The 16,889-nt window shown below is 36.3% G+C and overlaps 1 protein-coding gene and 1 long non-coding RNA gene across 7 annotated transcripts; one reads left to right on the forward strand and one right to left on the reverse strand.

Moving 5' to 3' along the window:
- Positions 1–653: 653 nt before the first annotated feature.
- Positions 654–1,190, reverse strand: LOC130469902 (uncharacterized). The gene has a single exon (XM_056839422.1). It carries the CDS (start codon positions 1,188–1,190, stop codon positions 654–656), a length of 537 nt encoding a protein of 178 aa, XP_056695400.1.
- An 8,106-nt stretch (positions 1,191–9,296) lies between these two features.
- LOC110798561 (uncharacterized) lies at positions 9,297–14,869 on the forward strand. 6 transcript variants are annotated; one of them, XR_002536112.2, is made up of 6 exons: positions 9,297–9,798; positions 10,519–10,963; positions 11,045–11,198; positions 11,724–11,782; positions 12,601–12,676; positions 14,325–14,869. It is a non-coding gene; the product is annotated as an uncharacterized lncRNA (long non-coding RNA). The 6 variants fall into 6 exon arrangements; XR_002536116.2 differs by having other exon boundaries at positions 10,633–10,963; XR_008930757.1 differs by having other exon boundaries at positions 9,297–9,657.
- Positions 14,870–16,889: the final 2,020 nt, after the last annotated feature.

Consider the following 16,889-nt stretch of genomic DNA (forward strand, 5'->3'; position numbering starts at 1 on the left):
AATTAAAATCACCCATAATGACCCAAGGTTGAGTAATACCAAGGGGGAGAGAGGTTAAGTGATCCCATAGATCTCTTCTATCTGTTCTGGCATTCATACCGTAGATGAAGGAACCAGCAAAGTTGAGAGTTGTTCCTTTAGGAGTTATGCTGCAATGGATCAATTGAGCACTCATATATCTAATATCTACTTCAAACACATCTGGATCCCATCCCAAAATAATTCTTCCTCCTGGAGCATGACATAAATTGGTGGAGAAACACCACCCAGGGCAAAGGTTGAGGTAAAGATCTCCAAGTTTAGGAGATTTCACCCTAGTTTCAAGGAGACTAAACAGCTTAATTTGGTGAGTTTGAAGGAACCTTCTCACCTCATGTTGTTTGCTTTTCCTGTTTAGCCCCCTTACATTCCAGCAAAGAATGTTATCCATGAGCTGCAGGGGTGATCACCTCCTGAGCCAATGGACTCCCCACAGTGGCAGCTGCAGTACCACCCCCTGATAGTTCCCCTTCTTCTTCCTCCAGTAGTTGATAGCTATTTCTAGTCTGCACTGGCCTCAACTCCCTACACCTCTGAATGCTAAACCCAGTAGCCATAACAAACCCATCATCCCCCTCCATAGCTGCACCCCCAACTACTGAGACAGTGTTGTTCTAAGTGCTATGTGGTGCAACCTTCTGCACCCATATTTTCTTTGTTTTAGGCTGCTTTTTGGCTTGTTTACACACCTCAGCTTTATGACCAATTCCTTTGTAATTAGTGCATGAATGTGGTAACCAATCATAAGTAACCTTTTGATCCACAATAACTCCCTTTTCATTCACAAACTGGATCACAGAAGGGAAGTGTTGGTCAATTTTCACATCAACCAGAATTTTCGTAAACATCAGTTTGTCTCTATGCATTGTTGCTTGATCCACCTTAATAGGAGTACCTACTTGGCCAGCAATCTTAAACATGCTTTTGTCACCCCAATACTTCACATCTAAATCAGATAGTTTAATCCATATTGGAAGGGTTTTTACATCCTCCTTAGCATAATTGATGTCAGGTGACCAGGGTTTCAAAATAAGAGGCTTGGAATCAAAAAACTGAGTACCCCCTTGAAGTATCTTAGCACAATTCTCCATGGTAGTGAACCTAACCAGAAAAATGCCCTTCCCTACCAAAGCAACTTCGTCAACCCCCATTTTCCCCCAAATTCTATGAGCAAATCCCTCCATCACATGTTGAGGTGGGTTAGCACCAATCACATAGCATATGATAGCTGATTTCTAGCATACAATTTCATCTTCAATATCCTCAACATCAATTTGCACAAGTTTAACAAGTATTTCTTCAATCAAAACAGGGGAAGCAGGTTGGGGTGCAACATTATTCACATTATTTGCATTCACAGGTCGCACAGATTGCAATACATTCATATTCACATTCAAATCAGTTGCAATCACAGATTTATCCCCTCCAACAAGTCTCCCGCCAGAATTTGAAAAATGGGTATTGATGGTTTTACCTTGACTTAATCCATTGATCCAGGCATTGAAATCATCACGAACATTGGAGCGGTGCTGCAACTCTCTGAGTGAAGATTTCGGGGTAAGAATCTGGTTCTCAATCAAAATTTCATCATCTGGGTATGAAATTTCAGAAGTTTCAGAAGTGGAATCAATGGTGGTGTTCTCCACCATTGCTGCAGTAGATGGACCTTTGGATTGTGGGCGAGTGTTAGGTTTAGGCTGAACTTAATTGTCACTATTCTTCGTCTTCTTCCCAGAGTTTTTGGCATGCTTTTGAGGCCTGGCCATGGCGTCGAAGAGAGGTTACTCCTTCGAAACCCCTAGGCAACAAAAAATCCTCTTAGTTTATCTCTCATGTTACACTTTTATTTATCATGTTTCGTATCTTATTCGTAACTCATAAACATCATTCTTATAAAATCATTCATAAACATATTTGAATATCATCATGCATAAAACAAACTTTATAAATACATTTCATATCCCACAATCCAATAAAAACATATCATTATAAACACATTTCATAATCTCATAAAACACATTTCATAAAGGGATTATGGGTGTTAGCAATAGATGTTACCTCAACCGTAGTTTATACTTCCTGTTCGATGGATCGTTCGTCCTGAGTTCCGAGTTCGATTCTTTCAAAATATTAAATTATTGAATTAGTACTAAAATGATAAATAAATTAAAATCGACATTTTATAAATAATAAATTTTATAAGTAGTGAATTTATAAATAACGAATTTAATAAAAATATAATTTCATAAATCGGTTTTCAGGAAATATATTACTTGAATTTCATAAATTAACGAAAACATTATTTAAATCAGATTTCATAAAATCAATATTATTTTAAGTAACCATTTTATTTCATAAAACATGAAGATTTAGTAAATGGACCAAGGTGTCAAAACTTACTTTGGGAAAATTGGGCTAAGTGATTTGGGCTTGGCTTGAGAAATAAAAGAAACAAAGTTCCTAAATGGAACTGGTTTTCTTTTTCTGGAAAGGGAAACACGGGGCAGGGGAGGCACGAGAGCAGGGTACGAAGGAGGAGCAGGGGAGGAAGAAGGGAGATAGGAGTGGCTGGCTGGGCGGCGCAGCAGGGACGCGGTGGAGAGTCGGTGGTGGTGGTGTGGTTCGCGGCGGCGAAACAACAAGGAAGGGGGAAGGGTGGTCACGCACAACAGGGGTGTGACGCGACGGAGGGGTGGTCTTCCGGTTTGTTTTGGGCGGCGAATCGCCGGGGATTGGGGCGAAGATTGGGTACGTGATGATGGTGGTTGGTTTTGTGGTGGCGGAATCAGCAAGGGAAAGGGCGAGGGAGTACGAACAGGTGAGGGGAAGCAGGGGATGCGGGGGTGTTTGCGGTGGCCACAAGGTGGCGTTGGTGGTTGTTACTCTTTAGGAATTGTTGGGTAACGGGGAGCAGATTTCTGTTCTATTTATAGGGTCATGGGGATGCCATTGACATCATCCATGAGCTCACCATGGTAGTAGAGTGAGGAAGAAGTTGTGGTACTTGGAGACCAAGAAAATTGACTTGGACTGATTTAGGGAGAAAGAGTAGTCAAGAAAGTAAGAAAATTTTGTCTGCTCATTGATTTGGTTAACACGTGAGAGAAGAGCAGAAGAACAATATGCATTTTGGCTTTGAGTGAGAATGAGTATATTTTTATAATCTTGGAATAGGTAAATTTCATAATTTTAGTTGCTATTTTTAGGAGTTGGTAAAGAAAATAGAAATCCTTAATTTTGAAATAATTCCTTAAAATATCGACAACATAAAATAAATTTAGTTTTCAAATAAATTAAGAATGTTCCGAAATTATTAAAGATTCGAAATAAATAAGATTTAAAAGGTAGTTTTATGCTCGTAAAAATTAAATTATAAAATCTTAAAAATAAAGCGTGTAACGATATTAAAAATTCAATCGCACTAAAACTTCAATAATTGAATGAAATTTGAAATTAGGATTTAAAAAGCTAAAACAAAAGTAATTTAGCATAATTAATCAAGTTTTTTTTGTTTTTAAAATTCGGGGTATTACATTCTTACCCCCTTAGAAAAAGTTTCGTCCTCGAAACTTGAAAATTTAAACGAATAAAATGATTGTTGAAAATCGAAAATATTCGAGTAAAAGTATGATGTTTTATTTTTAAAACCAAGATCTCACAATTTCGTTTTAATTCCGACAACATCTAGCCTTTATTTCGCCATCTTCTTTTATGACTCCGCTTCAACTCGAGACCTAGAATCGAAGAGTAAAGAATACAAAAGGGGCAAAATTATATGTTGATCCTTAATCGTCATTAAAGTCAATTAAATTCCACCATCATCTTTCTTATCTCCACTTTACTTCATAAAATAGGATCGAGGAGCAAAGAACATAAAAAGGGGAAAACTTGTTAGCATAGACTAAGCTCCCATTTTACTTTGTGAGATCCCGTTTGAAAATACTTTCCACCAAAATAGTAATTTTTAATACAAAATTATAATCCTGAAGATATATATATATATAATGAAAATAAATCAATTATAATAGTCAAATAATTTGTAAAAATCATTTATTATAACAATCTCGTACTTTGAGCTCAGGAGAACTTCCATCGAAGACGGCTTCCATGTATAACGATTAGTTATTATCAATACAATCATGTCAGCATAAACATAATCCATAAAACATATCATAAATACATAATTCTTTATTTGAAAATTTCACATTTAACATAAACATAACATTCATATAACTAATGATGGTAATACATCTTAGTTTGATACTTGATTAGCGCATATTACTTTCAAAATTTCCATCATTTATTCTAAACTATTTCCTCTAGATGTTCGATCACACGTTTTCAAAAGGTCTTTTTGCTTCATTCTTCACTCCATACTAGCGAAGTCGTCGTTGTCATTTGCATCACCGTCTTTTCCCTGCATTAAAAACACTCTTCCATTCGAAGTTGGTCCACGTGGGGGATTACGATTGAAATTTGTAGTGCCACCATTTCCTTTGTTCACGTCGTTTCTCCTATCACCTTGCTCTCGATGTATTTGCGGACAATCTCTGATTTGGTGATCTTTGCTACAACATTTGAAGCAATCCCGCGTACCAATTCGACATTCTTTCTCAGTATGGTTCCATCTTCCACACTTGACGCATCCAGGATTCTTGTTAAAGTATTGGTTTCCGTTGTTCCCTCCTTGATAGCTAACATTTTGTTTCTTATTGTTCGGTTTATTTTCTTCGAAGTTTCCTTTTCGTTTTCCATATGTTTCTTCTCGAAGCTTGATAATTCTTTCGACGTTAATTGCTCGATCGTACAACTCTTGGAAAGTGGAAATTCTAGAACTCGAAAGACGATCACGGATCTCAATGTTTAATCCTCCTTCAAATCGATTCATCCTTTGCCTATCAGTAGTCACCAGTTCAGGGGCAAATCGAGCAAGATCATTGAATTTCACTGCATATTCTAGAACATTCATCTTTCCTTGACTTAGTTTGATAAATTCCGATTCCATTTGTAGTTGCAGAGAATAGGGATAAAATTGTTCCCGCATACCTTCCGTCAGCTTTTCCCAACCAAAACCAGGCTCATTTTGGATTCCTTTAACACTTTTCCACCACAGGTTGGCTTGTCCTTTCAAGTAAAATACGGCGTAGTTGACCTTCCATTTCTCGGGGCATTGAGTTACATCAAATAACTTCTCCATATCGCTAATCCATTCCTCAAATTCAGTAGGGTCTGGCTTGCCATCATAAGTAGGGGGTTTATGAGAAGCGAACTTCTTGAGCATGTTGGAGCATTCTTCTTGCTCTGACCTTGGCTTCTGACGATTTCCTTGCAGAAGTTCCGACATTATCAATCTCATTAAGTCCATTCGATTATCACTCGTTTCTCCTGGGGTGTCACCGAAAATGGGATCCTTGCACAATTCTTCATTTCTTTCTTTCATTTCTTCCAGCTTTAGTGCAGATTTGTGATTACCATTAACATTGTTAACATCGTTATCATTTCTAGTGCCGTCAATAGGAATATTTCCGCTTGAAGTCATCGCCGATCTGATCGCATCATCGCAAGGATACAATGCTTCAGATAATCTTTTCATCTTGAAATTAGACTAAGAAATTCTGCAAATCATAATAAAGAAAACATTCCCGTTACGTTCCCCGTTCCTATCACTCATACTCGTTTCATTTTAACTTAGCATGATTTTAACATATTCTTTTTAACTTTATTCCTTAAAATTCCTCGCTTAAAGCCCATTGAATTCTATTACGTGTAAAACCCGTAAGGTTTAGCACTTATGATCCAGAACCTTGGCTCTGAATACCAAACTGTAACGCCCCAACTTCTAAACACCATTAATTAGGTTAATTATCTTTAATTAGCAGCGGAAACCCTAATTTAGTCGGAGCGTCACATGCCGTATCTCCCTCGTGGGAAATACAAGGCGACATAACCTTTTTACATTTACTGACTACTGTTGAGTAACAGTAATTATACTTCACTTCGATTAATTCTTTAATATTTACATCAAAATCTAAATGAACTTTAATAAATATTCCTAACATTGATTAAACATAAATATTAAAATCCAACTCAATAATTGAAATTTGACTTGGAGTTTAATTAGTTCATCCATTATTACTAGTGATACATGATTATCTTTATTAAACATCGATCGTGAATTTGATGGTTGCATCATCACTCTAAGAAATCCCATGATCTTCTTCATACCTAAAACAAAAGCAACATCGTGAGCCGAGGCCTAGTAACATACTACCCTAACAACGTAAATTCATTTCAATTCATTTTACTTAATTTGCAAACAGGGAGAATAGAATATAGTAAATCACTTTCACAAAAGCATAATAATAAAACATCATTTATAACTTGAAACTTTAGTAGTTCCCATTATCTTTCATAAAACCTTCATTTCACTTGGTAACTGACATGTTAGCCTTGCGGGACGTCTCCCACCTTGCGATAGTCCTCAAGGAGCACTCTCCCTTGTTGGACATACGCCCGTACCTAATTAGTTTCTTTTTTAGCTTGTGGTAACCCTCAAGGAGAACTCTCCCTTGTTGGGTGTCCCGCGGTACGGCGGTACGTGCACGACCTAGAAATAGTAACCCCACTAACTGCCAGAACCGGTTACACTTTTATTTATCATGTTTCGTATCTTATTCGTAACTCATAAACATCATTCTTATAAAATCATTCATAAACATATTTGAATATCATCATGCATAAAACAAACTTTATAAATACATTTCATATCCCACTATCCAATAAAAACATATCATTATAAACACATTTCATAATCTCATAAAACACATTTCATAAAGGGATTGTGGGTGTTAGCAATAGATGTTACCTCAACCGTAGTTTATACTTCCTTTTCGATGGATCGTTCGTCCTGAGTTCCGAGTTCGATTCTTTCAAAATATTAAATTATTGAATTAGTACTAAACCGATAAATAAATTAAAATCGACATTTTATAAATAATAAATTTTATAAGTAGTGAATTTATAAATAACGAATTTAATAAAAATATAATTTCATAAATCGGTTTTCAGGAAATATATTACTTGAATTTCATAAATTAACAAAAAAATTATTTAAATCAGATTTCATAAAATCAATATTATTTTAAGTAACCATTTTATTTCATAAAACATTAAGATTTAGTAAATGGACCAAGGTGTCAAAACTTACATTGGGAAAATTGGGCTAAGTGATTTGGGCTTGGCTTGAGAAATAAAAGAAACAAAGTTCCTAAATGGAACTGGTTTTCTTTTACTGGAAAGGGAAACACGTGGCAGGGGAGGCACGAGAGCAGGGGAGAGGCAGGGCACGAAGGAGGAGCAGGGGAGGAAGAAGGGAGACAAGGGTGGCTGGCTGGGCGGCGAAGCAGGGACGCGCCGGAGAGGCGGTGGTGGTGGTGTGGTTCACGGCGGCGAAACAACAAGGAAGGGGGAAGGGTGGTCGCGCAGACAGGGGTGTGACGCGACGGAGGGGTGGTTTTCTGGTTGGTTTTGGGCGGGGAATCGTCGGGTATTGGGGTGAAGATTGGGTGATGATGGTGGTTGGTTTTGTGGTGGCGGAATCAGCAAGGGAAAAGGAGAGGGAGTACCCACAGGGGAGGGGAAGCAGGGGATGCGGGTGTGTTTGCGGTGGCCACAAGGTGGCGTTGGTGGTTGTTGCTTGAAACATAGAATGAGCTGGAGAATTTGAGAGTTTAGTTGAATTAATGACTGAATTGTTGGGTAACAGGGAGCAGATTTCTGTTCTATTTATAGGGTCATGGGGATGTCATTGACATCATCAATGAGCTCACCATGGTAGTAGAGTGAGGAAGAAGTTGTGGTACTTGGAGACCAAGAAAATTGACTTGGACTGATTTAGGGAGAAAGAGTAGTCAAGAAAGTAAGAAAATTTTGTCTGCTCATTGATTTGGTTAACACGTGAGAGAAGAGGAGAAGAACAATATGCATTTGGCTTTGAGTGAGAATGAGTATATTTTTATAATCTTAGAATAGGTAAATTTCAGAATTTTAGTTGCTATTTTTAGGAGTTGGTAAAGAAAATAGAAATCCTTAATTTTGAAATAATTCCTTAACATATCGACAATATAAAATAAATTTAGTTTTCGAATAAATTAAGAATGTTCCGAAATTATTAAAGATTCGAAATAAATAAGATTTAAAAGGTAGTTTTAAGCTCGTAAAAATTAAATTATAAAATCTTAAAAATAAAGCGTGTAACGATATTAAAAATTCAATCGCACTAAAACTTCAATAATTGCATGAAATTTGAAATTAGGATTTAAAAAGCTAAAACAAAAGTAATTTAGCATAAATAATCATGTTTTTTTTTGTTTTTAAAATTCGGGGTATTACAAATTGTGATAATGTATCACCTATTTATAGGGAGGAAATATCGGACTTAGATTTCCACTAGGATTCAATTTACTAATTCGATTAGAATTCTAGCTAAATTAATCCATTAGAATTTATTGTTTAATCGAACAACTAACTCTTATGGAATTAGGAAAACAATTAATCGAACAATCCTAAGCGACTAAGGATTCGTAGCGTTGCACGAACACACACACACGCAGCCCACGAGGGGCGCGCTGTGCACGGCTTGGCCCAAGCAGTGCTGGCAGCACGCGACCCATCGTTGGGCGCTGCTGCTGGCCTGCCTTGCTTTGCTCGGCTGGGCCTGGCGCCTTGCTCCGTGCTCGACTGGGCTCGCTGCCCTTGCTTGCTCGCTGCGCGGGCTTCGTTAGGCGCGGTCCTGGCTTCGTGCTGGGCCTTGCGTCTGGCAAGCTCGTCCGATGTTTATTTCGTACGTTGCGCTTCCGATTCGTTTTCCGATTCCGGAATTTATTTCCGAATCGAACAATATTTAATATTTCAAATTCCGGAATTTATATCCGATTCGAACAAATATTTAATATTTCCGATTCCGAAATTTATTTCCGATTCCGACAATATTTCCGATTCCGGCAATATTTCCGTTTCCGGCAATATTTCCGGTTCCGGCAATATTTCTATTTCCAATAATATTTTCCGATACGTACCATGTTTCCGTTTCCGGCAACATCTACGACTTGGATAATATTTATATTTCCGTTACGATCCATATTTCCGTTTCCGGCAATATCATCGTTTCCGGAGTATTCATTTTGATAATTTTGATAATTTAAATGAAAAGTCTTAGACGAATATTTCTCTATTTTTTTTTCGTCGTTAATATTCCAAGAAGTTCCAGTTGCATTTCTCCAAAACCTAGGTCAGATGTAAAATACTAAAACCCCTAAAATATTTTGGTTTTCTTTCTTCTCTAATTCCACTAAGGCGATGGATGTAGCCAGAGTTCTGAAACTATATACTCTGAATTTGCATATGCTTCCAAAGTAATCTTCTCAAAACTAAGAATTTCAGAGTGGCAATGGGTGGAGACTACGGCTACGAAGGGCGACGTTCCACATCGATGCGGCACTAGCACCGGCACCACCCATTGCCACTCTTGCTCAATATTCTAAAAGAGGGGAAAGAAAAACCATTCCCTAAAAAGAAAACCCATACCCTAAAATTGAATTTATGGAAGAATCAGAGAAGGTGAAGGCTCTTCCATGACTAACCAATGCTTATATTGTTTATGTGCTTAAGAGGGATAAATCTATTTAATATCGCCTAGATGGGTCGTGCTTTTGATGAGAATCACTGCCTTTCTTCTGAATTGGGTACCCCCACTGATTGGTAATGACTGATTTAGAAAATAATTGGGTTTTTTAATTGTATTTTTATGAGTATATTGGTTTTGTAATGAATTGTTGGGTTTTTATAGTAATTGACATACTCCACAGAAGATTTTTGATAGTAATTGACATACTCCATTACTAGATTTGTCAATGAGAACATAAATTTGAAGATTTTTTGTTTGTTGTTCAATCTGGGCTTGTGTCTAAAATAATTCCATATTCATATAGATAACAGATTCTCCGATCTAGTTTTGTTGGTGGAGGAGACTAGTTTTAAGTTTGTGTGTAGTAGGATGCTCAATACCTTCGAGTTAAGTCAGAAGGTTAATTTTTACTAGAATTGATCCTAATAAGTTCATATTGTCAAGTTTAATTATCTCCACTCGGTTCTATTATTAGAGTGATTAATGTGTCTCTCATGTTATTCAGGTTTGTTTGTTTAGATTCCTTTTAGCTACACTGTTTCCTGAATTTCTCCTCCTGGTGATCCTCAGAATTATTCCATATGTTTGATTGAAATTGTTGGTTCTTGTTATCGTATTATTTTTTATTCGTTCTTTACGCGTTATCATTAATCTAGGACTGTTGTAATAATCCCTAGAGTGACTTGCACGAGTTAAAAACATTGCAGTAGCTTTCACAAAGTTGGAAAAGGTCGTTTTGAAATAAGGAATTAATGTTGTCTATGGCATGAATTAACTTGTAATCTGTTTTGCAGGACTGAATGATCTACGACAACGTAGGACAAAGTGTCTAATAAGCTTGTTTGTATCCCTACTTGTTAAGCTAATAACGTGTTTGTAAATAACATGTTATGGTTTTCTAATTGCAGACTTGAATAACTAGTTGACGAAATTACGGGTTTATATGGATATACTTATGGTACAATTATAAAACTTGGAATGATTCTTGGGCATTGCTATGCCTGACTATCCCTATACAAAAGAGAGCAACAGTATTTATGTGAAAACAAAGACCTCCTAGTCCATGGTCGGATTTTCATTGACTAGCATATAGCTAGGGTTTTGGTGAATCACACCTAGTTACGAGTACCAGTCCGGTGAGCCTGTCAAACAACACTTGATGTCCTACGTGGGGCCCACGTCACTATCCATAAGTGATCATTCAGCTATCTGTACCAAAGACTTAAATGTCATAGTATAGTAAGCATACAAGAATAATGGATTTTTCTTTGGTGTTATATCTGGATGAACTAAGCTGATGCATAACATTTTTGATTGCAGGTGTTTTATAGTAATAATTATGCACGGGATGCTTTGGTTCCGAAATTCGGGGATAGGGAGCAGTGGGGAAGGGTCTAAGTCTGTTTTCTTCTAATGCAGTTCTTGTCCAAAGGATGTTGATTTTCATTTGCTTTGGGAAGATGCTAAAAAACAGGTAAACCACTACTCCTTATTGGACTATTGTTAACATGTTTATCTTTGACATTCATTGAATCATTACTAATTAATCAGTAATAAACATTAGCTTTTGACAATTTTTCTGGTTTTTCATTTTCATCATGTATAGTTAGTTCTAGAAACTGAAAACTGGCCTTATATATATACACTACTAGAAATAGAGTTTTAACGACCATTTAATAATTTATCAGATTTTTCATTTTCATCATGTATAGTTAGTCCTAATTGCAATCGAAACCGATATTATGAATTGGGTGATTTTGCAGTTTCTGCTTCCTATACTCGCTGCACATCTATGTATTTTGTGTTTTACTTAGTTTTCTGTCAATTTTGGTAGAATTTGTCAGAAACTTTTACTTTAATTGGTGTTTATTTTTATAATTAGGTTTGAAAAAATAGTGATTTAGTTATTATCCTTTTTGGATCATATGTAATATTGCTTTTCCGAATTAATTACTCTTTGTTAATAACTTGATATTGGAAATTTCATTCTTATTTTTAGGAATCTTGTTGTTGAAGCGTAAATTGCTTACTGAAATCAACACGTGATGTAGTACGGAGGTAATTTTTTTAGGCTATTGTCTGTCCAATATTATATAGATGATATGGAGGGGTATTTCTTACAATACATACGCTTTTGTTTTTATCTTGTTAAATATTAGTAAGTTTAATTTATATGGTTCAAATTGATTAGTACTTCGTACATTGCAAACTTATTAGCTTGTTTATAAATTTTATGATTGACATAAACTGTAAAAATGGAGATCGGATCACCTTTAAATTACACCTTTAAATGTGTTTGCTTTTCTAAATGTTGTATTTTCTTAATATTACAGATTATCTAATTGTATGTGATATGTCAAGGGGAGGAAAGGGATGACTGAGAGTGTTTTTTATTGTTCGAGTTCTTGTACATAAACTCTAATGGAGTTATGCCATTTTAGTTAGATGTTAACGCTAGCCTAATTCTTCTTATATAATTATAAAAGTAGTATGGGGCTTATGTCATGTTAAATTGATGTCATGGCTCGCCAAATTACATCTTATACAAAGAGTATTTGATTCGCTTACTTTCAATGTTATTTTCTTTTAAGTTAAATGAAACTTGTCATCGAATCCTCCTACTTGCTAGTATTTTTGGTGTAGAGTAGTTGACGCTTTGAATGTTTCTACTACTTAGTCCTAAGGCTACTAGCTAGATAGTGTGTTCTCTCTAGTACACTTATCTCAGTAAAAAATATCTCTATAAATTTTAATAACAAGAAGATGAATAGGTGTCATTTTACTTCCCCTCCATGAGATACTTTAGAAGAATGTAGTGGCTGCCTCCTAAATGTGTGACACTCATTTGTTCATGTTATCATGTTGCATGGTTGCAGGATGATCCTGATAATTTACGATCTGCATGGGCTCGACTGTTTCAGGTGTGAAGGTGATTATGGTTGTATCTGATAGGTTAGTGTTTCGCCTATTTTTTTTCTTTTGTTTCCTTCAGTTGTTATAATATTTGCCTAGTTCTCGCCCCATTCTATTATGTAATTACCTGTATTCATGATATGACCCCTACAATAACTAGATAAAGCAATACAGAGCTGAGAGGTGTATCTAGACTTCAGACACTAAAGGTATTACACATCAAATAGTACTTTTCACAAACACTAGAAAACTACGAGACTAGCCATCCAAGAAACAGACACCATTACCAAGTTATAGTAGGAGTTTCCTTAATTTGTTGCTGCTCACCAATAGGCATGTATCCACAAATAACACTCATCTCAATAATTTGTGAACATAGGCCATCTAAAGAAACTTCCAGCCGTTATTGAAAAGTATTCAGGGAAAAGGAAATTTCCAAAAGTATTTCAACTTTTAGCAATATCCATAGATAATCCTTGTTGTGGAACTTAATAACTTGGTGGAAATTGCTCCCAATTGCACAATTCCTCAGCCTAACAAATCCAAATATTGACAAACGTGCCTCTGCCAAGCAATACTAATTTAGTGTAGGATTAGTTTCCAATGCAGGTGCAGGCCATTAAAGGGTTTCATTATAGTAGGAAAGGTGGCCCTCTTTCAAGGTTTTGGCTCACAATAATTGAAATCAAGTCTCTAAAACATGACTATTTCTTTCCTCTAAATTACATCTATAACTTATAATCTTAAGAGGAGAAGTGCTATTTACACTTTTTACATGCTTAGAGATCAGGTAGTCAAATGTTGCACTTCTCTCGTGACAGGGAAACAACCGTATGAGGTTAGTTATTATAGCCGCAACTTCTATTGCTCTGTCAGTTATCACTCTATTGACTAATTATGTTCCTTAATCTGGGATAGAAAGCAATTGGCTTTAGTCTGAAAACATAATAGAATGGAGGAAGGGGTCTTAAGTGTTTTCTTAAAAAAGAATGTTAGGTGAACTAAAAAGACAGAATTTATGAAGTATATAGTTTTTTTCATGGGGTATTAACCAGTTCAGAACTTCAAATAGAGTATAACTACGCTATGAGGCTTAGAGTGGATATTAATTAGAGGAAATCTACAAAGAGTGGCATCTAAAAGCTATGGAAGATTATCTAGAGGTTATAGTTATCTTCAGTCTTACAGTTGTTAGCGGTAAGATGCAACCTATGTGGCAATATAATATTTTTATATATTATTTGGATGTATTTGGAAACAATATAATATTTTTATGCCTGTCATCCATGAAGATCATAAACCTGTGGCAGTGGGGGTGCCAAGGAAAACATTGTAATATTGTGATGAGCGACATTTATGTCGCTCTTAGCTTAGGATTTTAGTTCATTTTATTAGCATTTTATTATTATTTTTGCTTAGTTTTATCGTTTTTAGTTCGTTTATTGCATTTTTGCATTTATCGTAACATTCTCTCGTCTTGCGTATATTTTAGTCGTTTTTGCTCTAAATATGTCTTTTGTGCGCATTCTCATCACGTAAGAGTCATTATGAGTATTAGCGTGTTAATATTGCGTCATTATGCTTGTCGACGAATTATATGTTTTACGATTTGCAAAAATGTTAAACGAATTAATATTTTGATTTACGATTTTAATAATATGCTCTACGATTTTATTGAATGTGGTAGGCGAGGTAACTAGCTTGCATACGATGCCCACAACGCTGCAGCAACATGAGCAGCCACAAGTGCATGCAAGAGCCAAGGCAAAGCAGCCCCAGCAACACTCAAGCAAGCAGAAGAGCAGCGCGCAGCAAGAGCTACAGCCGTGCGAGTGCACAGCCTTTCCCGTGCAGGCGCACACTGCTGTGCGAGCGCACAACCCATCCTGCGCGGGCGAACGAAATGCCAAAAACGGATCAGGAACTCTACAGTTTCTTGTGCGGTCGCATGTCACATCTGTGCGGTCACACTGTTCTGGTGCGGGCGCACACCCCCCTCGTGCGGTCGCACGGCTTCGCGGAGGACTATAAGTACGAGAAATCGCAGCATTTGTAATGAGGCTTTCATTAGGCTTTCATTACGTAATTTTCATTTCTCTTAGGCTTAGCTTAGAATTCTCTCTCTAGAATTAGTTTAGGGTTTAGATTAGAGATTAGGATTAAGGCTTCTTAGCCTCAAATTCTTGATTCTAAATTCAATTCAATCATCATTTCTGATTTCTTTTCTCTTTCTCTTGAGTTTTGTTCTTCATTTTGTTCTTCAAAGTTTGATGCTAATTCTTCAATTCAAGGTATAATTCTTCATTTCTTTTTTGATTTGTTCTTTAATTCTTTAATTGCTTCATTAATTTCGTTTATGCTTTGATTTCATGCTTGAATTCTAGAATTAGTTTCATGCTTTGAATTTTATTGATATTTTCCCAATTTTTTTGGTTTGAATTTTTTGATTTTTGTTGATTAAATTAGCTTCATTAATTCAATTAGTTTCATGATTAGGATTAATGTTAGTTTAATGTTGATGTTAATCATGCTAATTGAGTAGTTTAGTCTAGAGGTTAGGGATGAAACCTTGGCATTGAATTTGGGGAATTTTAGGGAAAATTCATGATAGATGTTGTGATTAAATGTGATTTAGTGATACGATTTCCTTGACCAATTGAGTAGCAGTCGGGAATGCTAATTGATTGGATTAGATTGGAATGTATGCTTAGGTTTGACAAGACATTGTGAGCCTAATTTGTGCAAGTGAATGATAGTTCCTATTATATGCAAGCTTATCTAGTTTAGGATTAGGCGAAAGCTCTTCCATAGGCTAGGTTGCTTCGCGTGCTCCATCCGAGAGGAGCACGTCATTTGGTTTCATTCCCCTATGTGCTATGTCGTTGCATATTCATGAATGTCTTGACCTTGTTATTTCTTTGATTCGATTTCCATAGCTGATTCCCGAATCCTCTAGAATTTCTTTATTTGTTTGCATTTCTAGCTTCCATTAGATTAGTTAAAAAACTCAAATTCCATTCGAACTAGCTTGTGAACGCATAGATTAAATAGTCAAACATATCCATTCCTATGGGACGATCCCTATACTTGCCGCTATAGTCCATATAGCCGGTTAGTTAGGTGTTTTATGAATTTTGTTTGGTGAGGTGTTGTTCTATTCAACGACGGAAAAACACCCTATCAAAATGGCGCCGTTGCCGGGGAATGACATCATTGTTTGATTTTTCTTTCTAGTTCTCTAGACTAGTTCATTTTTCATTTTCTTTTTCTTTGAAAACCAAAAAAATGGCAAATTCTCTTGTTTCTCAAAATGATGAGTCGATTTCACTTGATGATCTTCTCTTTCTTCATGATAATTTCCTAAGCTCTTTGAATTTCGAATCTCCAAAATCATTGTTGGAGAGGTTCCTTTTCATAAAATATCTTGAAATTCAAGAAGAGCAAAGAATAGATTCTTGTTTGAGTGCATTTGAAGTCATGTCCCAACAAGTTGTAAAAGGCTTTTTGGGAATTTCTAACCTAATGCAAGAGTCTATTAAGGAAGTTTCATGGAGAAGAGAAGAGTTTGAGGCTACATTGCCACCTATTATGCATGACATTGAGGAGTTGAGTATTAGAGAGTTTGTTCCTACTCGTTCCTCTTTCAGCGAATGCATCGATGATGGTGATGAAAATCTATTTGTTCCATTTTGCCCTGAAGTGCTTAAGTCGATTCAAATTGAGGAAAAACGAGAATGTGACAACCAAAAACTTTTAGAATTGAATGAAGGATCTTATGTTTAGATTTCTTGTGCTTTATGTGATGTGAGTGAAGTTGTTTGCGAATCTTTTGTTCCCACACCCTTCCCTCATTCCCCATTCTGAAAGATAAAACTCAACATTTATCCTTCATTTCCCATTTCTTTTCCCTTTTTGTCCCAACTCCCCATGCTTGAGGATTCTTTTTCCTCTATTGATCCTAATGATTCTCCTTCATCAAAGGAGCAAGAAGAAGGGAGTATTTCTTTTGTTTTTCATTTTGATTTTTCTTATTTTTGGTTCCCTACCCCTTGTAGGCATAGAGTTGCATTCTACTTTGTGCTTGCATCTCATTTGACTCTTGCCTACTTGTTACTATTGGATATGTTTGCCATTGCATATGACAAACTATTGCGATCGTTGTCGGGGTACTTACTAGATGTAAGAGGCGTCAAGCTAATGACGTAAAAAGAGCGCTTCTCGGGAGGCAACCCGTGGGTGTTGGCCACTTGGC

Source organism: Spinacia oleracea, chromosome 3 (assembly GCF_020520425.1).
Source record: "Spinacia oleracea cultivar Varoflay chromosome 3, BTI_SOV_V1, whole genome shotgun sequence".
Taxonomy (NCBI): Eukaryota; Viridiplantae; Streptophyta; class Magnoliopsida; order Caryophyllales; family Amaranthaceae; genus Spinacia; species Spinacia oleracea.

What these genes read in the sequence shown, in the direction of transcription:
- LOC130469902 (XM_056839422.1), bottom strand. Translation starts at nt 1,190, where the DNA reads ATGGGGGTTGACGAAGTTGCTTTGGTAGGGAAGGGCATTTTTCTGGTT.